This window comes from Pogoniulus pusillus, chromosome Z (assembly GCF_015220805.1).
Source record: "Pogoniulus pusillus isolate bPogPus1 chromosome Z, bPogPus1.pri, whole genome shotgun sequence".
Lineage (NCBI taxonomy): Eukaryota > Metazoa > Chordata > Aves > Piciformes > Lybiidae > Pogoniulus > Pogoniulus pusillus.
The window spans coordinates 284,525-309,364 of NC_087309.1; the positions used below are offsets into that span (position 1 = coordinate 284,525).

At 38.3% G+C, this 24,840-nt stretch overlaps 1 protein-coding gene across 1 annotated transcript in view; it reads left to right on the top strand.

Annotated features, from left to right (window-relative positions):
• Window positions 1-22,939, top strand: part of DHX29 (DExH-box helicase 29) — a 36,675-nt gene extending 13,736 nt beyond the window's left edge. The window contains exons 6-27 of the mRNA XM_064176731.1: window positions 228-353; window positions 802-928; window positions 1,198-1,356; window positions 1,917-2,082; window positions 3,129-3,252; window positions 3,690-4,286; window positions 4,999-5,142; window positions 5,238-5,414; window positions 5,973-6,113; window positions 7,496-7,640; window positions 7,811-7,931; window positions 9,097-9,181; window positions 9,783-9,871; window positions 10,457-10,585; window positions 11,451-11,526; window positions 12,139-12,363; window positions 14,509-14,645; window positions 15,100-15,193; window positions 15,884-16,186; window positions 17,493-17,624; window positions 19,090-19,186; window positions 19,897-22,939. Of these exons, the coding sequence (XP_064032801.1) occupies window positions 228-353; window positions 802-928; window positions 1,198-1,356; window positions 1,917-2,082; window positions 3,129-3,252; window positions 3,690-4,286; window positions 4,999-5,142; window positions 5,238-5,414; window positions 5,973-6,113; window positions 7,496-7,640; window positions 7,811-7,931; window positions 9,097-9,181; window positions 9,783-9,871; window positions 10,457-10,585; window positions 11,451-11,526; window positions 12,139-12,363; window positions 14,509-14,645; window positions 15,100-15,193; window positions 15,884-16,186; window positions 17,493-17,624; window positions 19,090-19,186; window positions 19,897-19,952 (3,450 nt within the window). The 3' untranslated portion in view covers window positions 19,953-22,939. The remainder of the gene's footprint in view (window positions 1-227; window positions 354-801; window positions 929-1,197; window positions 1,357-1,916; window positions 2,083-3,128; window positions 3,253-3,689; window positions 4,287-4,998; window positions 5,143-5,237; window positions 5,415-5,972; window positions 6,114-7,495; window positions 7,641-7,810; window positions 7,932-9,096; window positions 9,182-9,782; window positions 9,872-10,456; window positions 10,586-11,450; window positions 11,527-12,138; window positions 12,364-14,508; window positions 14,646-15,099; window positions 15,194-15,883; window positions 16,187-17,492; window positions 17,625-19,089; window positions 19,187-19,896) is intronic.
• Window positions 22,940-24,840: the final 1,901 nt, after the last annotated feature.

Here is a 24,840-nt window from a genome sequence, read left to right on the forward strand (position 1 = left end):
GAAAAGATTTTTGGCAAATGTGGTCTGCTGAGAGCATTATAGTTGTAAGGTATTGAGAGCTATATACCTATATCTGGTTGGAGAAGTTTGTTCCCCTGGGAGTTTTTGTGTATTATATGTCATATAAGTTAGTTTGTATGTAAAATCTCAGGCAATATTGACAGATAAAATCATTGGTATTTTCATTTGCTGTTATCATTGCTTCTAATTTTCCTTGCTTTTCCTAGGAAAAAAATACAGGGAAGGAGAAAGAAATGAGCATGAAGGAATGGATTTTGCAATATGCTGAGCAACAGAGCGAGGAAGAGAAGAATGAGTCTGCAAAAGAGACAGAGGAAGAAAAGTTTGACCCAGTAAGATAGAATAACATTAGTGGAAGTCCTTCAAAAACATATGTGTCCATTACATCTGCACATGGTGGATTGTTTTCCTACAGGTTTTGGAATTTATTTTATTGATGTCAATTTTCACATGTGCAAGCTACTGATAGGAAATGTGTTAAACTTCTCTTTTCTTAAGTAGTTTTTCTTTCTTTTTGTTTTATACTAGACTCAAAATGCTTACTGCATTCTGCTGAGAAGGAAAAATTCTGGGAACACATCTCAGTGCAATTAGAAAAGTGATCATGAAATTTTGAGAGGGTTTGACAGACAGTTATGTATAAAATAATTGTTCCTCCTTGGTGCAAGTTTGGTACAAAGGACAAAAAAGTCTCCACTTTTTTTTTTTAATGAAGTTCATCAAAAGTGACAAACATACAATATTTATAATACTTCTAATTAATAATTCTGTTTGAATTAGAATGAACGGTATGTACATTTGGCTGCCAAAATTTCAGAAGCAAAAGAGCAAGCAAGCATCTCTAAGCAAGACAAAGACAAGCAAGGCCAGAAGGTAGCACAGGAGAAAATAAGAAGAATCCAGCAAGGTAGATCTATGCAAATTACCTGTATTTTATTTCATGACCCACGTATTTGTTGGGTAAGTGTCTGAGATTGAACTGCTACTCACCAACTTTCACGCCGCTATGTGAACTGCAGGCTTTCCTAAATCATGTGGGTAAAATCCTAAAAAGGCAGTAACATTTCTGGTTTTAGTTGTTTCTGGATGCTCAGTATGAATTAATATAATTGATCTTTTTGTAAAGAACAAATGGTTAGTAGTTGGTACGTGCAAGTTATATTCTCTCTCTGACAGAAATGGCAGTACTTGAAGAACATCCAGTGTTTAATCCAGCTATAAAAATTTCAAGCCAACAAAATGAAAAGAAAAAAGCTCCTTCAACTCAGCCTCAAGAAACCACTTTGAATTTGAGCTTGCTTGAAAAACCAGATGTTGCTGCTAAGGAAGACACAGGTATGTTTAAAGTGGTGCAGTACAAGATTGAAGTCTACCACATTTTCAAGGTTAGTTATTGCTTTTCTGAGTTGTATTTTATTGCAGTACCGAGTCATCAAATGCCTACTGTCTGAAAGGCAGGTAGACTACCTTACTGACCAAGCCGATTGTAAAGATTCTGTTTGTCTTAGCAGACGATGTTTAAACTTCTTTTTGCAGTGTTGTTGTATGTATAATTTAGATTTTTTTTTTAATCTAGGGCTAATTACTATTTCTGTTGCTCCCCTCTCATTTTTTAAAGATATTTTAATTATAAACCTTACATTATTTTCTAATAACCAAACTTTAGTGAAAGTTTATGAATTATTGAGTGATTGAAGAGGACAAACAAAATACTGTCATTTTCTGCTAGACACTTCTGTGGGAAAAGTGTGAATTTCGGTCATATGTTTCTGCGAAACATTTCAGACAATGCTATTCTTCCATAAAATTCATTAGAAGAAAAGATTAAAGCATTCTGTGGCATGAAAAGTGTGTAAAATGAATTTTAGACTTAAAATATCTTTCTGCTGTTGCAGTGAAAAAGAAAGAACCACTAGATGTACGAAATTTTGATTATAGCACTCGAAGCTGGACCGGTAAATCTCCAAAACAGTTTTTGATTGACTGGTGCAGGAAGAATTTTCCCAAGAGCCCAAATCCTGCTTTTGAAAAGGTTCCAGTTGGAAAATATTGGAAATGTAGGTATGTATTTCTTACAAACTTTACATTTTTCTTTTGGTTCATTTGAAGATAAAAATGCTGGTTACATCTATCTTGCCTTGTTTGTCCAGGTTCCTATGACTATAGCATTTAACCCAAACTTTTGTAGTTCACCAGGGAGATATTTTTCACTCAGTCTAGTTTCTGCAAAAGTCATGCTTAGATTGGAGACTATCACAATAATAAGATTCTGGTGAATGATCCCATGAAGAAGAGATTAGTTTTAAATGCTGTACTGTTGATTGAAAAGTTCTGAAGTGAAACTATGTAATAGATTTGGACAATTAACTTTTGGTATTCTCACCTGAGGTAATATATTAAATCACAGGTTTTAAGCATATTAATACAAAAAAAACCAAACAAACAAACCAAGACACATTTGGGCATTGTTTAAAATAAAGCAGAAATTGGAAATTTGGATGAAAGCTACCATAGGTTTGTAATCAAAAGTTTAGTGTCGGCTTTTAACATTTCTTTTGGAGAGCAAGTATTTGGTTATAGTACAATATTATAATTTACAAATAAATTAGGCATGTCGTTATAAATAATGCTTCTTGAGGCAGCCAAGTAAGAGAATTTGACTTCTTCCTCAGATTAAAAGCTACAAGTATGCTGTCTCCCTAAGAATGTTAGAAATTTGACAATCGTACAGATTTGTGAAACAGGTGTTTGCATCTCACTAGGTCATTAACTGTCATTTCAATCTATGCATAGTAGTTACAAGCACATGAATGTTTAGTCCTTCCAAAATGCTACCCTTAATGGTCATCAGTACCTCTATATAAACTTCTACTTTGAAGAAAATTAATACCTCTGTATAATTCACAAATGCTCTACTGGAATCTATTGCTGAAAATTTCTGCTATTCAATCCAACTTTAATGGATGCTTCTGTTTACAAAATACTGAGTTTCAGTTTAGTTTTTCTATTTAAATGTCAGTTTTGTATTTTAAACAGGAACATTAATGGGTGTGTTATTTATAGGTAACAAAAATAAGGAGATATGTCTGTATGAATTTGTCTTTAAGGGTCAGGATTACCAAATCATCAGATGATGTAATGACAATGTGTCCTACAATCGTAACAGAAGACAGTATGCAAGCACAGCATCTAGCTGCAACTTTGGCACTCTATCATTTAACCAAAGGACAAGTAAGATTTTCACCAATAGTACTGCTTTGAGCCTGGAATCTGCCTCTTCACTTATTTGTTGTAGTCATCTGTACTCTAAATACATCTGTATTCTAAAAACAGTTTAATGAAGTGTTCGCCCTTAAAATATTTGCTTGCATTATATGCTTATTTGCTTTTATCTAGAATCATGTGTATGTGTTGCAGCATAAAAGGAGGAAATTCTTTTACAGTAAAACTGTTTTCTCCAGTCTTGTAAAGAATGCCACCCAGTTGAAAAGAAGGAAGTGTATTGTTGATGTTTATATTACCATTTTATTAGTTGCCTTATTTATAAAAAGCTTCCTGTTTCATGTTTTATCATATCTTTTTGCCAGTCAAGTTAATTACACAAAATGTTAATGATACTACTGAGTAGTATAGAAAATAATTTTCTTTTTTTTTTTTTCTGCCTATAGTCAGTTCATCAGTTACTGCCACCTACCTACCGAGATGTCTGGCTGGAGTGGAGGGATACTGAAAAGAAAAAGGAAGAAGAAAATAAAATAGAAACCAACAAACCTCGTGATAACTTTATTGCTAGATTATTAAACAAACTCAAACAACAACAACAGCTACAATCTGAAAAACAGACAAAAGTGTCTGAGGGCCCTGAAGATTCCTGGGAAAACTTAGTTTCCGATGAAGACTTCAGCTGTCTTTCCCTGGAGACCTCAAACACAGACAATTTGGAACCTTCAAGGATTTTATTCAAAAAGCTGCAAAGTTCCTCCAGATACCAGAGGCTTCTGGAAGAGAGACAGGAGTTACCTGTGTTTAAGCATAGATACTCAATTGTAGAAACTCTGAAAAAACATCGAGTAGTTGTTGTGGCTGGTGAAACAGGCAGTGGGAAGAGTACCCAAGTGCCTCATTTCTTGTTAGAAGACTTATTGCTAGATGAAGGATCAAAGAAATGCAATATTGTTTGCACACAGCCTCGAAGAATTTCAGCAGTAAGCCTAGCAACCAGAGTTTGTGAAGAGCTAGGCTGCGATTCAGGACCAGGAGGAAAAGTAAGCTGTGTCTGAATTAATGTTTCTCTTTTGATCATATACAGGGAGCTGGACTGTTGGTATAAAGTGAAGGTATTTCATGTTACACATCCAATGACTTTTTGCTTTGTCAACCTTTTCTTTCCAAACTGTTAACTGTGAATCTCTAGGTATCCATATGTGACTTCTAAAATCTTTAGAAAGTGTGGACAGCAGGAGTGTTTTCATAATAGGAATGGTCATGGTCTCGGGCACACATAAACATTGGAGTAAATTGCCCAGAGTCTGTAGGATTTCTATCATTAGGGATGGAGACGTCCCTTGAATTAAGGCTCTGAGCAATCCAAAATGGACTTGAGTGAGACTGTGCTGTGAGAGAGGCTTCTTCCAAATAAGTTTTATTATTTGAAGAAAACAATATTGGTGTATCTTTTCAGGTAGCTTAATTGTGCAAAAATATTTGCACAAAAAATGGACTGTGAAGAACTTGAAAAGAGCACTGAGTTTACCTGATCTTTGTTACTTTGGAGAAACTTAGTTGCAGACTTCCATATATTTTCCCTTTTTTAACAAATGAATGTGTGTATGAAAAAAACACAGTGTGATAGTCACTAACCTTACTATTTAATTAGCAGCTTGGACAATGTCTGCGTGTAATAATGCTTAGATTCCACTTAATTTTGAATATCTCTAGCTTTTAAGTTACTCCAATATTTTTAATCTTTTTTAAAAGAATTCCCTGTGTGGATATCAAATTCGTATGGAATCAAGAACGGGAGAAGCCACCAGACTGCTGTACTGTACCACAGGTGTCCTGCTTCGGAAACTTCAAGAAGATGGTCTTCTTTCAAGTATATCTCATGTTATTGTAGACGAGGTTGTCAGCTCTTATTATTCCACAAAAACTACTGTTTTTTTTCTGTCCTTAACTTGTACTAAAGCCTTACTATATATATGTTTTTCTAATTCTAGGTACATGAAAGATGTGTCCAGTCTGATTTCTTACTAGTTATTCTGAAGGAGATCTTGCATAAGCGTTCAGACCTGCATCTGATTTTAATGAGTGCTACCGTAGACAGTGAAAAGTTTTCAAGCTATTTCTCACACTGTCCTATTTTAAGGATCTCAGGGAGAAGTTATCCTGTTGAGGTATATGTTTCTCTGATTATGCAAGACACTTTGTATCCAGTATATAGAGTGTTTGCTGGTTACTGTCTGTAGGAAATACACCTATACATCTTATCTTAAATGTGTGTTTCAGACCCTTTTACTTTTTGAAAATACAAAATAGCTGCAGTGCTTTGAAGTGGAAATTTGTACAGTTTTCTGATGGATTTATTATTAATCATAATCAGGTCTTGAGTGACACTTTGGGATTTTTCTCTGTTCAACCTAGGTAGAAGAGGAAGCATTAAAGAATTCCCTCCACCACCCTGCATGCATCTTTGCTATGACCATTGTGTATTTCATGTTATATAGTCTGTGGTGAGGTAATGTCAATGATCATATGGAGAGGCCCATTAACAAACTCGTACAGCATTGAGTGTACATGTTTTTTAAGAAAGATGGGTTGAGATTTGCAGGAGATAGTAAAACACTGAAAGACAAAAGCATGTCCTGTGCAATTTTGTAAGTAAGCTTTAAAAATATATAACAGTGCTGATTTTTAACATGCTTTGCATTTCTTCTGTGAATATTTAATTGAAGATTTTCCATGTTGAAGATGTAATTGAAGCAACTGGCTATGTTCTGGAGAAAGACTCAGAATATTGTCAGAAGTTCATGGAAGAGGAGGAGGAAGTGACAATAAATGTTAGCAGCAAAGGAGGAGACACTACAAAGTATCAGGTAAAAGAGGTAGTTTTGGTTTGGCTTGGAAATATTTGTGCACTTTAATTATCTAATTCATCTCATTGTGATTATTTGTAGAACATAGACACAATGGCATTCCCACAGTGGGAACAAAGTACTTGTTAACACTGCGCTTTTATGCTTGTCTCTCCACCTCCTTTCTAGCTGTCTGATTTTTCCTATAACTGGCAGTGAGTTCTCTTGTACAGATCCTCAGTTGTTGATTTGTAAGTAACAACAAGGGAAAGCATTTAAGTTTTTTATCCCAAAGAATTCTAAGTAGTAAACCTAGGAACAGAGGAGGCAAAGCCATAACCTCCTTAGCTGAGAAACTTCAAGATCCTCCAACTTGACCTACCAGGTGAGGTGATTTATGTGGGACTGTGTAGAGACAGGCTATGCTTAATCCTGCAGGTACTTTGTGGTGACAGCTGTATGTGCTTTTGGATCACAGTTCTTGAGGAAAAGAATATGTGAATGCCATGTGACTTTAGACAATTTCAGCTGTCCATCTAGACTGTATGTAGATAACTGGCTGCTCTGATTTACTCCCTCAGAATCTCTGTGGAACCATTAGCTTTGTGTGATCGAACACTAATTCATGTTTTAAAAAACAGGTCCTTGTGTGCTCTGCTAATTATTTTTCCTAGAGTGGTAGGTACCTCTTGCATCAAAACATCATGCTTTGAGCGAAGGCCAAGTGCTTTCCTAAGTCGTCATCCATCTTTTGCTCTTTATTTTTGTTGAGTCTTCAGTACAGAAGGATATGTGGTGGTAAGCTTTAAGTGCACTAACAATGAAATAACTTACAATACTGCCACAGAAGCCTTATGCTATGTATTTATCTATAATATGCTTAACTCTCCCTTTCTTCCCTTTTCTTCCTGCTCCAAAACTCTACAGGAGTTGCCATCTAAATCAACTCATAACTTCTATTTAAATGAGTAGTTGAGATGGGTGAGGTGAAGAAAATAGAAAGGGGAGATTTGTTTCTTGTACCCCAAAACAGGAGCTTTGAAAGAAGAGCAGCCTTCCTGCTATCACATTTTTAATTGATACCAGTTATATGCCAGATATGGACTATAGAACTGTATTCATTTGTAAAGCATACTAGTTTTTCTTGCACAGATGTACATTTTTACAGGTTTTCTTGTATTTCAAATCTGGGCTGTCAAAATTTTAACAGTAGTAGATAGCTGCCTACAAAATCTGCATGCAGATGTGATTTAACTCACACTGATTTTGGTGGCAAGTTAGTCAATTAAACAGACAGTGTGACATAAGGCGTTTTAAGAGACCTAAATCAGGTAGGCCTGCTCTCTTAGCTTCTTCTAAACCACTGAGAATATGATTGTTTTTCCTCCTGCTCTTTATTTTAGGAGTATGTCCCAGTCCAGTCTGGATCTAGTACCAGTTTGGCTCCGTATTATGCAAAGTATAGCAGCCGTACACAGCAGGCCATCTTCTATATGAATCCTTACAAGATCAACCTTGAACTTATTTTGGAGTTGCTTGCATATTTAGGTACAATCTGTTTTTGATGTAGTGTGTATACTCGGAGCTGTCCTTTGGGCTCATTTTGCAATGCATTCTACTAATAATGAAATACTTCATTCTTATGTAAAACATCCTAAAAAGCATTTACCTGGAATTAATTCCTGTTCACATGTACATGTTTGTTTTAACTTTTCCAGATAGAAGTCCCCAGTTCAAGAACATTGAGGGTGCTGTACTGATCTTTTTACCAGGCCTTGCCCATATCCAACAGCTATATGATCTCATTTCAACTGATAGAAGATTTAACTTGCATGACAGGTAATGCAAATAATTTCTGTGAAGTTAGTAGTTTATCTTGATTAATATGCTTGTGAGAATTTTAAGGTGTGCTATTCTTGAAGAGTGAAACCAAGTTATACCTATGAAGTGTATGCGTTACAAATATACTTCCCTTATCTAAATATTATACAAGAAAAAATATGACAGGTTCTTTGGAATGGCACAGTAACAACTTCCTTTTGTTTTGGTTTTATTTTTAAACAAAGCTACTTAATCACAATGCCCTTGACGGCTTTTCTAGTTCTTAGGGTGTAGACACTGCCATATCTGGGAGACAATTTTCTGTGTCTCACTGTTCACATGGAAATCGTTTCTTGCTAAGAAGAGATTCAGAGACAGTAGTCTACATAAAGAAGTATTGGATAACTTTGAGATTTATTTTGGGGGTAACTAAAAGTTAGCAACATAATGGCATCAGAAGAACATTGAAGTCAAATTCTAAGCACTTAAAAATACACTGAGATGTCAGGGTCTAGAATAGAAAGTATGTACACCTCCCTGTGTCTTTCTTGTCTCAGAAGGCCTTTCTTACTCAGGCTAAAAGTTGCGTGTGTTTATAATTCTGTGCAAAGTTTCAATAATGATCCTTTTCTGGAAAGCACAATCTGAAGAACTTGGATTCACGAAGAAGGGGCAGCCTTTAAGGGTGATGGGGCACTGGAACAGGCAGCCCATAGAAGTTGTGGAGCCTCCTCTTGGGACTTTCAAAACCCACTTCAATGTACTCTTGTGCAACTTGATCTAGGTGTACCTGTATTAGCATAGGGGTTGGACTACACAATCTTCAGAAGTCACTTTCAACCCCAACCATTCTGTGATTCTCTATCACTCATTTCCATTTTCTTGTGGGACGAATGTTGTAAGCTAGCCTAGAGTTCTTCAGTAGAAGTATTTTTCCTGCATTGTTACAATACAGGAGAACATCTCTACAGAACAATGGCATTATATTTTCTTGATGCTATAATAAAACACTGAAGCAGACTTTGATATCTAATTGTACAAAATGTTGCTCATTCAAGTATCCATTCTAGTGGCTTCTCCAAACTGTTGTCACCAGGCATGTCTGTTTTATTTTTTTCTTTTTTATTTTTGTTATATCTTAATTTGGTAAATATACATAGGTTAATGCAATTTCTTGTTCTAGGCACAGGCTGATAGCATTGCATTCTGTTCTTTCAACTCAAGATCAAGCAGCTGCATTTGCAATACCTCCTCTTGGTATCAGAAAGGTATGGTATGTTTAGAAAGACGAAGTTCACCACTGAAAGGAGAAGAAGCTTTCTGTGAGTGTATCTCTGAATTCCATTAACATCAAGTCCTAGACAACTATGCAACAACCAGTCGTTGATGGAATTCTCTCACGGCAAAAGAAAAAGATCTTCTAGTAGTCTATAACAGATAGAAGCTAACACCTGACAGCAATCAGATGAATTTTTAAACCTAGTATTTTTCTAAGAGCCTCTTGAATTGTTGCTTTCCTTTTAGTTTACCATTGTTAAGCCATTGTACTTACTTCCAAATTAACTTCTGTTAATTGAAGTTGGCCAATTAATCCATTAATTGAAGCTGGCAAGTACTAGCTAGTAATTTTGATGGATCATAAAACAAAGAGCAAATGTGAAATTCTCACTTTTACTTCCTTAGTAATTGGAACATTACGCCATTTTCCGAGTCATGTAGCTATTAATCCTTTGTCAGATTATTTAAGGAAGTATTTCTGTGTAAAAAACCACCAACTTTATCCAAACTTACTGTATAGTATTGATTAAAAACATGAAAACTTTTAGACAGATATTCCATAGTTCTTTTATTTATGTTACTTCATTTCAGATAGTCCTGGCCACCAATATAGCAGAGACAGGTATTACCATACCAGATGTTGTCTTCGTAATTGATACTGGGAGAACAAAAGAAAATAGGTGAGACTTTGATTTTTGTGAGTCATACTGTTATTACTGTAAATAGTTGAAGCTTAGTATTGCAAGAATTTTGTGGTGTTCTTACAAAACCACGGTTCTGGACAAGAATATTGGTAAGCTTATTGAACAGCTTGCAGTTAAGGTACAAGTTTGGGGTGAATCTTTAGATTTTCTTTCAAGTGGTGCAAAGATCAAGGGGAGTTCTCTGTAGATCCAGAAAGTTCTGATTAAGTAATGGTTTAAAAATAAAGCAGGTGGCTTTTATACAGTCTCAAATTTAGAAGTTGTTTTGTCTGTTTCAAATATAAAAAGCCCTACAGAGTGTGTTAGAATGGTTCTGAATTGCCAGGGATATGAAATAACACGATAGCAATTTGATTTCCCTGTTTTTACCCTTTTGTTAAAGACTTGTAGCCAAGGTTCTGTGACATACAGTTTCACTCAGGTATGCTTAGTGTTCAAAACTAAATACACTATTTTCAAATGAATGCTATTTAGATATATTATCAGTATGCTCTTAAGTTACCTGGGCATCAAAATTTTAATTCTGAAATCTAAATGGGCACTTGCTTTGCAATTTTTAAGGTATCATGAAAGTAGTCAGATGAGTTCCCTGGAGGAGACCTTTGTTAGTAAAGCGAGTGCTCTGCAGCGACAAGGAAGAGCTGGGCGTGTTAGGGATGGATTCTGCTTCCGAATGTATACAAGAGAAAGGTACTGTGAACCTGGTTAGGAAGATTTGGTAATTCTCATAAATATTTTTGTCTTTTTCCTGTGCTAAAACAAGTCTTGTTCAAATTCACTTTCATTACTGTAAACTTGGAAAGGTCAAAAAAATCAGAATTTGAACATATTAATAAAGTCTCACAATAGTCTGCTTAATGTTTGTTTTTTTTAAGGTTTCTTTTATTCTCAGCATTTCTATAATGTGTTTGGGAAAAAAAAACATAATTCAAGGGCAGCACCAAGGAATTGTAGAAGATAAGTGTTTAATAACATCTGCTGCCCCACATCAAATACACACAAAGCTAACTTCCTGAACTTTGAACTTTTTTTTATTTAATGAGACAAATTTCTGAAGTGATATCTCTATGTGTAAGACATGGGAAATACACCAAATTATGCACCACTGCACATTAATTTCTGTTACTGCAATGGAATAACTTTTTCCTGCTTGTTTTAAAGACTGAAGCAACTTTCATTGAGAAACAGACATAACTAATTAAATGTGCATTTTAGCCATCTGCAAGACTCTCCATTTGAAAGCTATAAATTTTTAAGATTTCTCTTTTTTTAAATGGTAGGGGGGTTGGAACTAGATGATACTTGTGGTCCCTTCCAACCCTGACTAATTCTATGATTCTATGATAAATCGTGGTCTTGCTGAATTTCTTTCTTTCAATAAAACCTTTGGTTTCCACATGCCTTAATTTAAAGGATGAACAGTTTATCCATGTATTAAAATAAGTGCCATTTCCCACCTTGCCCCACAGAAGAACAAGCATGTGAAATCTGACTTTATGTTGAATTTGAAGATTAAATTGAGTATTTATCTTTTGATGTTTTTGTGGTGTTTTAGGTTTGACGGTTTCATGGAATATTCTGTGCCAGAAATACTGCGTGTGCCTTTGGAGGAATTATGCCTTCATATTATGGTATGATTTTGATTTTAGAATTACTGTCTCTTCTGCTGAAAATATTACATAAGCCTTTGGAGGAATTACACCTTCATACTACCACATGGTTTTGGAATTACCGACCCTGTTATCTTAAAGTTTGCTAGGACTGCCCTAATCCAATGGAGTTAGAAGGGCTTCTCACACAGCACCTATGTGTTGGAAAATCCAGTGCTGCTGGGTGAGAACAGTTTCTCTGAGTGACAATTCAAACTTAATTAATGTCCTGCAAACTTATTTCTGCAATTCTATTCCCTGTCTACATCCTGAGTGAGAAGGATATGCAAGGGAAAAATAGCAGCTTGACAAAATTGTGCCAGGTTGAACTGTATCTCATCAAGTCTGAGAGACTCTTGCTCATTTGTGACTGTTAGTAACACACTTCTCTGATTAAGTGATTCCTCATATGAAGTGGTTTTGTTAACCTAGTGTGGGGCTTGTCTGTGTTCTGGGAATCAATAAGCTGGTTTGGAAGACGAGGGAATGTGGGCTTTTGATTGCAATAACAGCTTTCCAGTTTTCCTCTGTAGCTACTATAAAAGTATGTTGCTTGCTTTTTTTTGTTGAAATACATACTCATTTACTCCACAGAAATGCAATCTTGGTTCTCCTGAAGATTTCCTTTCCAGAGCCTTAGATCCACCACAGCAGCAAGTAATTGGCAATGCAATGAACCTGTTGAGGAAAATTGGGGCTTGTCTCTTCAGTGAGCCCAAGCTGACTCCATTAGGCCAGCACCTTGCAGCCCTTCCTGTCAATGTAAAGATTGGCAAAATGCTTATATTTGGTGCTATATTTGGCTGCTTAGATCCTGTGGTGAGTTAATAAACCAAAACACTATATTTTTTAAAATCTTTGATTTCTTGAAGCATATGTTTTTGAAACGATGATGAAGAAGTTAATATATGTATTTTAAGATCAGGGCACCTGGGTGTTATGGAAGAAAATGTTTTTTTCTTCTTTACAGTTGCGCTTAAATTTCTTATCAAATTTAAATGATTCTATGATTCTAAAGTTGGAGGTACTTTTCACAAGGGAACAGTCAGACTTACTCTCGAGTTCTGTCTATTACTATACTAGAGAATATGATACTTAAGAGAAAAAGCCCTTTTAAATGTGGGATGGACCAATCTATAGTATCCCACACTTTATGGGTCAGTAATATGTTGATGTAAAGTTGTTGCAAATTAATCAATGTGGTGACTTATATGAAAACTGTGGTGGAGTTTACACTTTTACCTTTTCTATTTAGTTTACTGCAAATCAAGAGGAACCACGAGTATGTTAGTTGCTGAAAATTAGAAGTTTAAATTCTTTATTCATAGAATCATAGAATCAACCAGGTTGAAAGAGACCTCCAAGATCATCCAGTCCAACCTAGCACCCAGCCCTATCCAGTCAACTAGACCACGGCACTAAGTGCCTCATCCAGTCTTTTCTTGAACACCCCCAGGGATGGTGACTCCACCACCTCCCTGGGCAGCCCATTCCAATGCCAATCACTCTCTCTGGCAACAACTTCCTCCTAACATCCAGCCTATACTTCCCCCGGCACGACTTGTGACTGTGTCCCCTTGTTCTGTTGCTGCTTGCCTGGGAGAAGAGACCAACCCCCACCTGGCTACAATGCCCCTTCAGGTAGTTGTAGACAGCAATGAGGTCACCCCTGAGCCTCCTCTTCTCCAGGCTAAACAACCCCAGCTCCCTCAGCCTCTTCTCATAGGCTTTGTGTTCCAGGCCCCTCACCAGCTTTGTCGCCCTCCTCTGTACACCTTCCAGCACCTCGACATCTCTCTTGAGTTGAGGAGCCCAGAACTGGACACAGTATTCAAGGTGTGGCCTGAGCAATGCTGAGTAGAGGGGAAGAATAACCTCCCTTGCCCTGCTGGCCGCACTGTTCCTGATGCAGGCTAGGATGCCATTGGCTCTCTTGGCCACCTGGGCACACTGCTGGCTCATCTTCAGCATACTATCGACCAGTAGCCCTAGGTCCCTTCCTGGCTGCTTTCCAGCCACTCTGTCCCCAGCCTGTAGTGCTGCTTGGGGTTGTTGTGGCCAAAGTGCAGAACCCTGCACTTGGCCTTGTTAAACCTTATTCCTCCTATTGGCCTCTGCCCACCCATCCAGCCTGTCCAGGTCCCTCTGCAGGGCTCTCCTACCTTCCAACAGATCCACATCTGCTCCTAGCTTGGTGTCATCTGCAGACTTACTGATGCAGGACTCAATCCCCTCATCCAGATCATCAGTAAAGATGTTGAACAGGACTGGGCCCAGCACTGATCTTTGGGGAACACCACTAGTGCCAGCTGCCAACTGGATGTGGCACCATTCACCACCACTCTCTGGGCTCTGCCATCCAGACAGTTCTTGACCCAGCACAGAGTGAATCTGTCCAAGCCATGAGCTGCCAGCTTGGCTAGGAGCTTCTTGTGGCAGACAGTGTCAAAGGCCTTGCTGCAGTCCAGGAAAACTACATCCACAGCCTGCCCCACATTCACCAGGCGGGTAACCTGATCATAAAAGGAGATCAGGTTGGTGAGACAGGACTTGCCCTTCCTAAACCTGTGCTGGCTGGACCTGATCCCTTGGCCATCCTGTAGGTGCTTTGTGGTGGCACTTGAGATGACCTGTTCCGTCACCTTGCCTGGCACTGAGGTCAGGCTGACAGCTCTGTAGTTTTCTGGCATTAATGTGACACAATATAAAGCAGCTGCTTAATCTGATTCTCAGTGTTTCCTACCTGGTATTGCTCTGTCAGTTGACAATTTTATGTGAGTTTTCAGATTATTATTTTTTATCAGTAGGTAGAAGGCACTGTTAATCTAAGTTCTGAATTCTATGTAGGAAATTTTTATGGGGATAAGTTTCCCATGAAACTTGGTAAGAATTAAATGATGGTTTGATATTACTGTTAAACCTGTAAGTTTATAATAAAGTAACCATGTGTTTTACTCATTTCAGGCAACTCTGGCTGCTGTTATGACCGAAAAATCCCCATTTACTACACCAATTGGTCGCAAAGATGAAGCAGATCTTGCAAAGTCATCACTAGCAATGGCAGTTTCAGACCATATAACAATCTACAACGCTTATTTGGGGTAATTGATAATTCTTCTGTGCTTGTAGCTAGGTGCTAATAACACCTAAGAAAGGTAGTTCTGAAAAGAATTAAACACTCAAGTACTTAATTAAGCAATTCATTTATTGGTTAATTGATTGTCTTTTCCTCAATTTCTTGCACCTTTTCAGAGTAATAATAGTCTGCAAAGTATTCTAATGTAGTATATCTTGCTTAGTACCGTATCCTTTGAACTCCTTTTAGCTATGCACATAAACAGAGGTATACCGTGTATGATTATCCTTCTGTCCAAAGTGTTTGCGGTTTGGGATATGCTGACCCTAATATTTTGTATTTGAGAAAGTGCAAGTGTATTTATTACACAATTACATAAATTTGTTTTTTTTTTTTTTTCTTATTAGTATGTTATCACTGTCTCAAAAAACACATCTGAGTTTTGTTTCAGCTGTATGAAGGTGGGGTTTTCTCCTTAGGTGGAAAAAGGCTCGGCAAGAAGGTGGATATCGTGCTGAAATGGGTTATTGCAGAAGAAATTTCCTTAATAGGACTTCACTGTTAACTCTGGAGGTAAACCAAATTCTCTGTGAAGAGCACAATTATTCATCTGTTTAAATTTCTTTCTGAAAATGTCATACCATTTCAAAGATATGCTATATCACAGTTACTATTTAGGCAAGACACCAACAAGCAGAATTCTAGAGACTGATGAAATGCACATCCTCAATTGAGAGAACTCTCTATGCATTTGAGTTTTGATTTCCTGATTTTGTTGATATATATCTTCCAGTCATTGCTACTGGAGAAGCCAGTCCTTACATCCACCAGATAATTGGAACTCAGGAGTTACAATTAGATTGTGTTATTCTTTATATTAAATTGCAGGTCTGATAACAGTTTGAAGGATGATCCACAAAAATATATTAAAGGTCTTTTATTGTGGTGGGAAAAATGTTTTAAATAGTTTTGGTGACTGAGCTCTCCTAAGCAGAAGTGGATCCTTGCTGCAAGTGTGTCTTTTAACTACAGAAATTTTGTGTTGGCAGTACATAGTACTGTGTATCTAATCTTACATTCCAGGTCATGTTTTTCTCTTAAAAACAGACAGTATTACAAAGTGGTTACAGAAAATATGGGTGTTTTTCTAATAAGAGATGTTCTACCAGGGAAGCATGAGTACTTGGGACTGAGTGTCACTGCATGCCAATGGAATAGGGTATACCTTTTAAATTCAGAGTTTTACTTACTTACTAATTTCAGGATGTGAAGCAAGAACTCATAAGAGTGGTCAGAGCGGCAGGGTTCACAGCACCCACAATGGAATTTGCATTGGATGGAAATGGAGCCACACAATCCCTTTCTCTCCAAGAAATATCTCTTCTTAAAGCTGTATTGACTGCAGGGCTTTATGACAACATTGGAAAAATAATGTATATGAAGTCTGTGGATATTACAGAGAAGCTGGCTTGCATGGTAGAAACAGCTCAGGGTAAAGCACAAGTGCATCCTTCCTCTGTAAACCGAGACTTACAGACATATGGATGGCTCCTTTACCAGGAGAAGGTAAGTGAAAATAGTAAATGTAACTGTAAAAGTTATTCAATTCCTCTAATATTAAGTATCATAGACCAGTATAAAGTGCAACTGAGTATCTTCATCTTAAGTGTCTTTAGTGTCAGATGATCCTGAAGTCCATAAAAATGAGACAGCTGAGACCTGAAGAAGAAAGGCTGAACATCATGAACAAGTCTGTTGATGATGAAAGTAGTAGCTACAAATGGAAGTACTGTTCTGTGTGTCACTTAATAGTATAATAGAGATTTAAAATAAGTAAATATTAAAATTTTGAACTTTTAAATGAGCTCTCTTTAAGCAGTAGCAGTATATAGTAGTAACACTTCAAAGTGTGCTTTTACTTTTTTACTATTCTAAGTGGACTCTAAGGTTTTGAAACTTGGTACAGGCCTCACATATCCCCAGTAATAACTTCAGTAGCCAATTACATAGTTGACTGCTGAACTTAGTAAGTGAATTGCCTTTTTTTTTCCCTCCTGTCACTTTCTTCCCCTTCACAACAGAAGACTCTCATCTGTTTTCTGCATTCAGGTGTTTAATTTTAGTTATATTTATGGTACAACAAAACCCTCACAGCAGTTCCTTAATGGCTAGCTTTACTGCAGAGAAGCAGCAAATTACATTAGACTTCTTAGTGCATATGAAGACAGTATTTTTTTTTTGAGAGCTGAAGATATTTCCTGCCCCTAGAACCTTGTAGTGTTAAGGGCAAGATAGTGTAAGAGTAGAACAAAGACTGTACTTCTGTATGAATATGTTCTTTTTCTGTCTTTTCCTTCTACTGCAAGTCCTTCTTGTCTATTTCCATTTTTATCTGTGAGTGCTTCCAGTGCCAGAATTAGCATATGCTGAGCACTGTAGTTTACTCTGAGTATGTTCCTACACACATGGCCACATTTATGCATTTTAGCATTTGCATGTGTGGGTATAGATAGATTGACAAACCAGCTGCTGGCTTACCTGTCATTTAAGTACTTTAATTTTGATGTCTCTTCTCTGAACACCACTAGGCTACTGATACCTTTCTGTTTGAATATTTACAGGGAATCTGTGGCTTTAGCTAATTTCTGGGAGCATATAAGTCTGTCACTGACCTAGGTGTGATGTGTTTTATGTGGTCTAGGGCAAACTGCCATTGTTTTTTTCTGTGTACAATTACTTGTGTTGATTTGATCTTATAAGTAAAAAAACTGTATATTTGCTTTTAAAAGGAACAGTTGAATTTGGTGTTACAGATGTCTATATGGTTTGGAGTTTTTTGTTGCTTTTAATGGCTGTGTTTGTTTATATGCAGGTGAGGTATGCTAAGGTGTATTTGAGAGAGACTACTTTAATATCCCCCTTTCCCATTCTCCTTTTTGGTGGGGACATAGAAGTCCAGCATCGGGAGCGTCTCCTGACAGTTGATGGCTGGATCCATTTTCAGGTGCATTGGAGTGATAACTACCTTTTGTGGTTCCATGGGCTTTTTGTATTACAGTTGATGTACAAGTCTAATTTAGAAAGCTAGTATGCGGGATGAAGGGAAGAGGGAGGGAGAGAATTAAAGGAAATTACAGTAAATTCGATATACAAATAATGAAATAATAGCAAATCATGCTCAAAGGAATAAGATTGTAATATGTGCTTGTAATAAATTGGTTCCCTCATCTTAAAGAAAGTTGATGTTCTCTGAGAAAAGATATTGGAAATAAGTATAGACTAGTTTCTTTCACAGAGCTGGTACTGAAAGCAAATGAGCATGGTATTTTATATTACCCTTTTGTACAATTATAACTATGGAAGTAAATGTTTATTTTTAGAATACTAATTATTTTGCTTTATAGTCCATAAAAAATACTCGGGAAAGAAAAAAATCCAAATGGAACATAACCTGTTTCCCTCAGTGTGCAGTGTTTGGAATTTTTTTATCTCAGAAAGAAAAAGTTTTATTTGGGAATAGTAAAACTGAGGGCATCTTCTCAGGGTATTTTTGCAGACAGTATTAAAAGTGGTGACATACTAAAACCCTTGTGAATTCTGTTAAATGACAGGCATTGGCTTTTGCCTATCCTGACAGCTACTTAGGTATGATTTTCTGTGTTCCTGTGGTTCTTACATTATACTCAAGGAAGATTGTGAGGAAGATTATAACCCAGAAAAGATTTTCATTTTCTTCACTCCCCTGATGCAAGCAAGCATCTAATTGAATTCACTGGTTATCCTGAATATGGAATTTTAAAATACAGTTCCCTTGTAGGTTGGGAGGATTTTTTTTTTGCGGTCCCCAGGTGGCTATGGGTTGTGCAGTTGCTGGACCAATTCACATTTTGTAGTGTATTTCAGAATTTATCTTTTTCTACTGAGATGCTAAGCATTTTGTGCTTTTTCCAGAATAATACTTTCTTTACCACAGACAGTATATAGACAAAATAAAGATTGGAATAAGAAGGGAGGGATAAAATAAGACATTCCTGGAAAAGGCTTCATCTTTAGATACTCAAATTCCCAGTATGAATCTGGGAAGGACTGCCATTGCTTTCTTGGTACTTAAGTCAGGTCTCTTCAGAGGGAAGCATGTAGACATTTTGTTTCAGGTGTAACTGAATTTGTAATTTTATACCTTGAAAAAAATCAAAGTAGGACATTGGTAAAGCTTTCACCATATGTTGTTACCCATCTGCGCTACTGTACTTTAGGCTATGATGCTAGAAACAACAAGTGCTTAAAGATAAGAGAACATAATATGATCTAAATCATTCAAATACACTATCTATTTGCTTAAAATTATTTATATGCACTATGTTTGCAGTAATCTTATTATAAACTTCTGTTTATATGTGAGGTAACCTTTTAATCCGTAATTTGTTATCAAATGTCTGAGTATTGCATTTGCCTCCTGTTCTTCATAGGCTCCTGTAAAGATAGCAGTAATCTTCAAACAGCTGAGAGTTCTCATTGAATCTGTCTTAAAGAAGAAGCTTGAAAATCCTAAAATGTCACTTGAAGGTACCTTTATTTCACTGCATTGCTGATGTTACTATTTGTTATATGTGCCTTGTTGGCATATCCAAGGAAGTGTTAGTATGCTGCATTCTCAGCCAGTAGGGTTAGTATGACTTCAGTATCATTCCATTCTCTTGAGAGACATAAGTAGGTCACTCCAGATGTATAAAGATATGCACAACTGCTGTTCTGAAGGTATCCTTGATAGCAGCATTCAAATTAGTGTTAGGAATGGTGAGGTACGTGCTTCAAAACAGAAGTAGGATTGTGTGATGCAATTCAGGCCTGGATGAATTTAACTGTTATGCAAGTGATCTCATAGTTTAGGTTAATGATGGGGAACTATTATGGTGGTCCCCAAGGTAGGGGGCAGAGTAGCATACTGGGTGTTCAGGAGAATATTATGAGCGGGGAGGAAGAAAAGGGGTTCTCATTTGCTGTCTGTACTTATGTCATCACTTTCTTGGTATCTTTTGTGAAGCACTGAAATGGCCACAAGCATCAACTAATGTTACAAACTTCCCAGTGATGTACAGAAGTATTTGACATTTTGCTTTGCAACTGGGAATTGCTTGTCTTGTTCTAGGGTCTAGCATAGCCTAAAACATTAAGATTTTAAGTCACAGAGAGCTGGACTCATCTTCTGATTTTTCTTGTGGCTTGAGAATAAATTTTTAAACTTGCTTCTCTCCACCTACTATTTTCTTTCCTAGGTGATAAAGTCTTACACATCATCAAAGAACTGATAAAAACAGAGAGTGGTAACTGAAAATGGAAATCAGTAGCATATTAAAGCCTTGGTAATGGCAAGAGGAACATGCTCCAGCATTAACCATAAGGATTCAAATTACAGACTCACAGAACCACAGAACCTTAGAGGTTGGAAGGGACCTCCAGACATCATCACTCCAACGCCCCTGCCAAGCAGGATCACCTAGGGTATTTTGCACAGGAATGCATCCAGGTGGGTTTTGAAAGTCTCCAGAGAAGGAGACTCCACAACCTCCCTGAGCAGCCTGTTCCAGTGATCTGTCACCCTCACTATAAACTCACTGTAAAGAAGTTTCTCCTCATGTTGAGGTGAAACCTTCTGTGTTCCACCTTTTATCCATTTCTCCTTGTATGATTGCTGCACATCCCCAAAAACAAATTGACCAGACTAAACAGCCCCAAGATTCTCAGTCTCTATTCATAAGGGAGATGCTCAGGTCATCCGCATGGCTCTCTCTGCTGGACTTTTTCCAACAGATCGCTGTCTACCTGAATTGGGGAGTCCAAAACTGGACACAGCATTGCAGGTGTGGTCTCACAAAGGCAGAGTAGAGGAGGAAAAGAACCTCTCTAGCCCTGCTGGCCACACTTTTCGTGATGCGCCCTAGGATGCCATTGGCTCTCTTAGCCACAACGGCACATGCTGGCTCATGCAGAACTTGTTGCCCACCAGCACTCCCAAGTCTTTCTTGATGGAGCTGCTTTCCAACAAGGCAGCCCCAACCTCTACGGGTGCCTGCTGTTGTTCCTCCCCAGATGCAGGACCTTGCACTTGTTCTTACTGAACTTCATGTGCTTAGCCTTTGTCCAGCACTCAGCCTGTCCCGCTCTCATTGGGTGGCAGCACAGCCTGAGGGGTGTCAGCCCCTCCCCAGTTTTGTATCATCAGCAAGCTTGCTGAGGGTACGCTCAATGCCCACATCCAGGTCATTGATAGAGACATTTAACAAAACTAGACCCAGTGCTGATCCCTGGGGAACACCACTGGTTACAGGCCTCCAACTTGACTCTGTGTCACAGATGACAACTCTCTGAACTATGCTGTTGGGCAGTTTTCAATCCACCTCACAGCCCAAATTTCTGTGCCACATCTCCTGAGCTGTTCTGTGAGGATGTTGTGGGACACAGCATCAAAAGCCTTGCTGAAGCCAAGGCAAATGACATCCACAGCCCTTCCTTCATCTGCCCATTTGGTCATGGTTTCACAGGAAGCAATCAGGTTAGTCAAGCAAGATCTCCCTGTGGTAAATCCATATTGGCTACTCCTCATAATTCTCTTCCATGTGGTTAGAGATGGCCTACAGAATGAGCCACTCCATCACCTTTCCAGAGATGGAGGTGAGGCTGACTGCTCTGCTATTGGGTTTTCTTCCTTCTTGCCTTTTTTGAAGCCTGGAGTGCCATTGGCTTTTTTCCAGTCCCCAGTCCCTTTGCTATTCTCCATGGCTTTTCACAAATGATGGAGAGTCTCAGCAACAGTATCAACATGGATGGAAGCAGTTTCTTTTCAATACAAAAATGCTATGACAAAATTCCTTGTTTTGTTTAATGTCCTAACTATGACATCACTGGTGATACAGACTGAAGTAGTGATTAAAGATTGCATCCTGAATTTCAGCTGAATAGAATTCTGTTAGGGATGTGCAAACAGAAGACACATGTTTCTTATGTGTGTTCCCCATGTGATGTTTTTTCTAATCTATGTATTTACAGTATTGAAACAACATATCTTAGAGATACTTTTGTGTGTATGTATGGTTTACATTAAGAAGATAGTATGGACTGCCATGAACAGTGCTCAGCTAAATAAATACAAAGTGAAATTTTGGATCGCTAACTTGTCTTTCAAGAATGAAGAATACTTTTTGGGGAGGAGGGTGTACTACTAAACAATTGCAGTCAAGTAGGAACTCTGTATGTACAGACAGAGGCTTAGTGCAGAAGTTTTTTTTTTTAATCTGAAAAACACAACTTTCATAGGCCAGAACTAGTAAAACACAAAAATGCAAAATATATGGAGCTGTCCAGTGCAATGGTCGTAGCAGAGATGGCACTGCTGCACTGAGAGAAATATAAACTGAAAGTAATACAGTTTGTGTGGGCTACCCTACACTCGTTATGAGAGAGGCAGGTTCTTTTAATTGTAGTTTGCTAAGGACTCTGAGGGAAAGTCATCACATCTGTTACCCTTTTACAGACTGTGGTGAAGTAGTGGTAGTTCTGATTTCCTGGAAGAGTTAAGAAGTCTTTTATTTAACGCCAAAGTACACAACATTTATGTAAGGAAGCATCTGAAGATATTGTTATCTTTTAAGACCTCAATTTTGCACTCTGCTACTCCCAGACTTATTTTTCTTTCCTGTCAGAGGCATATAAATTAAAACCTGCAGACCACATTCCTTCAAGACAAAAATTTTTAATCTGCACCCTGAAAAATTTCCTAGTTCTAGTTGAGGTACTCTGGAAACATGAATTGGAAATTCATTTCAATAATTCAACAACATACATGCTCCTGTTTCTCTTGGATTTGAATTTTGCATGTCAGTTGTTGGTTTAAAATGGCTAAACCCTAGTGAAAGTGCTAATTGTTCCTGAGTTATTCTTCTTTATTTAACATGATGAATCTGGGGGGTGGGGGGATGGTGTTCCATTTTGTATGGTAATGTTGCAATTCAGAGGCATTCTCTGTGTTCCTCTAGTATGCCTTGCTTTGCAATCTTTTAAGAATGAGCTGCTTTTAATGATTACTAAGGGGATATACTGAAGTAAGAAATCACACTCTTTGGAGTGAGCAAGTTTTCTGCAAAACATGAAACAGATCACACTGTGGTGTACAGATAAGCACAGTCATCTTAAAATTTAAAAGAAGAAGCAAAGACTACAGTGGCTTTCTGCAGTGTATGTGAGCAACTTTTGTGCCTGTGCTCTTTGGAGTGGATGAACTTCCTCTCCTGTTCTGTTATTTAATAAATACTTCTGATTACACCTCTGTGTTGCTTTTTCTTAATGTTTGTCCAGTATTGGATCTTTCTCACCGTGATCACAAACAAGGCTTTTCAGGATGTGTTTTTATTTTAAAGGCAGCATGACCTCCTGGTCTCTGTGTCTTTGGCTTCTGCCACTCAGGATAAATAATTTCCACTTTCTCCTCTCCTGCTTTTGGAGTCACATATTGCATAAAGTGTGCTTTCTTTCCTTTCTCTGTCGATACCCTCCCTATCACTGACCCCAGGAGGAGGCTTTTTTTTTCCTTATATGAGTCGTTCCCTCATCTATAGCAGACTTGATCAATGAGTCATATAATCAAAATGTATTCAACAAAGCAGGTGTGTCTGGCCTCAACTCTGCTCTGTAAACCAGTGATTGCAATGCAGAAACATCTTGTTTTTCTTCCGTTTGACTTTTTCAATTAATACTGTTACATCAATAGTCCATGAATGGAAGTGGAAGACCCAAACCACTGAAAAAACTACAGCCTTCACAGTATTTATTCTGGTATACTTTCCCAGTGACATCAAATGAAAGTATTTACTTTTGCAGACCAGTATGTAGATATTTGAATTTACTGGACTCTGAGTTAAAATGCTGATAGCCAGCAAGATGATTATAGAATCATAAAATAGTTTGGGTTACAAGGGACCAAGTCCAACCAGCCTGCAAAGAGCAGGGACATCTTTAGCTAGGTTGCATTGCTCAGATCTTTAATGTTTCCAGGGACTGGGCTTCTACCACTTCTTGTGGCAACCTGTGCCAGTGTTTCACCACCCTTGTTGCTCCTATCTAGCCTCGACCTACACTTATATGTTAAAGCTTTTGCCCCTTGTGGGTAAAAGCTATGGTCCCTGCTAAAAAGATTGCCCTCATCTTTCTTATAAGGCCCCCTTTAGTGGAAGGATACTATAAAGTCTCCCCAGGCCCTCCTCTAAGCTAAAGAACCTGAACTCTCTCACAGCCTCATGTAGCCCTACTCTGGGCCTGCTCCAGCAAGTCCATGTCTTTGCTGTACCAAGGACTCGGATGCAGTACTTCAGTTGAGTTCTCACCAGAGCAAAGGGGCAAGATCACCTCCTTCCAGCTGCTGGCCACATTTATTTTGATGCAGCTCAGGATATGATTAGCTCTACAGGCTACGGAAGCACATTGTCAGCTCATGTCCAGCTTCTCATCTGTTTGTACCCCCAAGTCCTTTGCTGCAGAGCTGCTCTCTGTCCACCTTTCAGCCTATATTGCTACCAGGGATTGCTCCAGCCCAGGCGCAGGACCTTGCATTTGGCCTTTTTGAACCTCATGAGGTTCACATGGGCCCACATATCAAAACTGTCTCCCTAGATTGCATGTCAGTCTCACCACTCATCTTGTTGAAATTTGCAAACTTGCTGAGGGTGCATTTGATCCCATCATGCCATTGATGAACAGATCAAACAGCACTGGTCCCAGTATGGACCTCTGAGGGATGCTACTTGTCACTGAGTTGCATCTGAACATGGAGCCATCGACCACTAACTGCAACCATCTGTCCAACTCCTTATACACCAAACAGTCCACCAATCAAATCCCTATCTTCAGTCAGGTAGAAAAATCTTCTGGAGGATTGTGTCAAGAGCCAAAATGCAGGACAGAGTAGCTTCAGCTGGCTCACCTCAGGCCCTTTGGTTACTGATTTGACATGACTTCTACCCAGTTTGCTCTCCGTTCCATTCCAGAGCAAGGGGGACGTGCTCAGCTCTGTGCTCCGAAGTCACGGTCCTACGGAGGCTCCACAGCAGCCGTCACGCCCTGTGGTAAGCGCTGGAGAACAGCCACAGCTTGTGCTAACTGGGTTCCTTTCGACTCAGCCGTAGATTTTGTATTGGAGAGGCAACTCCCCCGCGCAGTGCCCAGCCGGC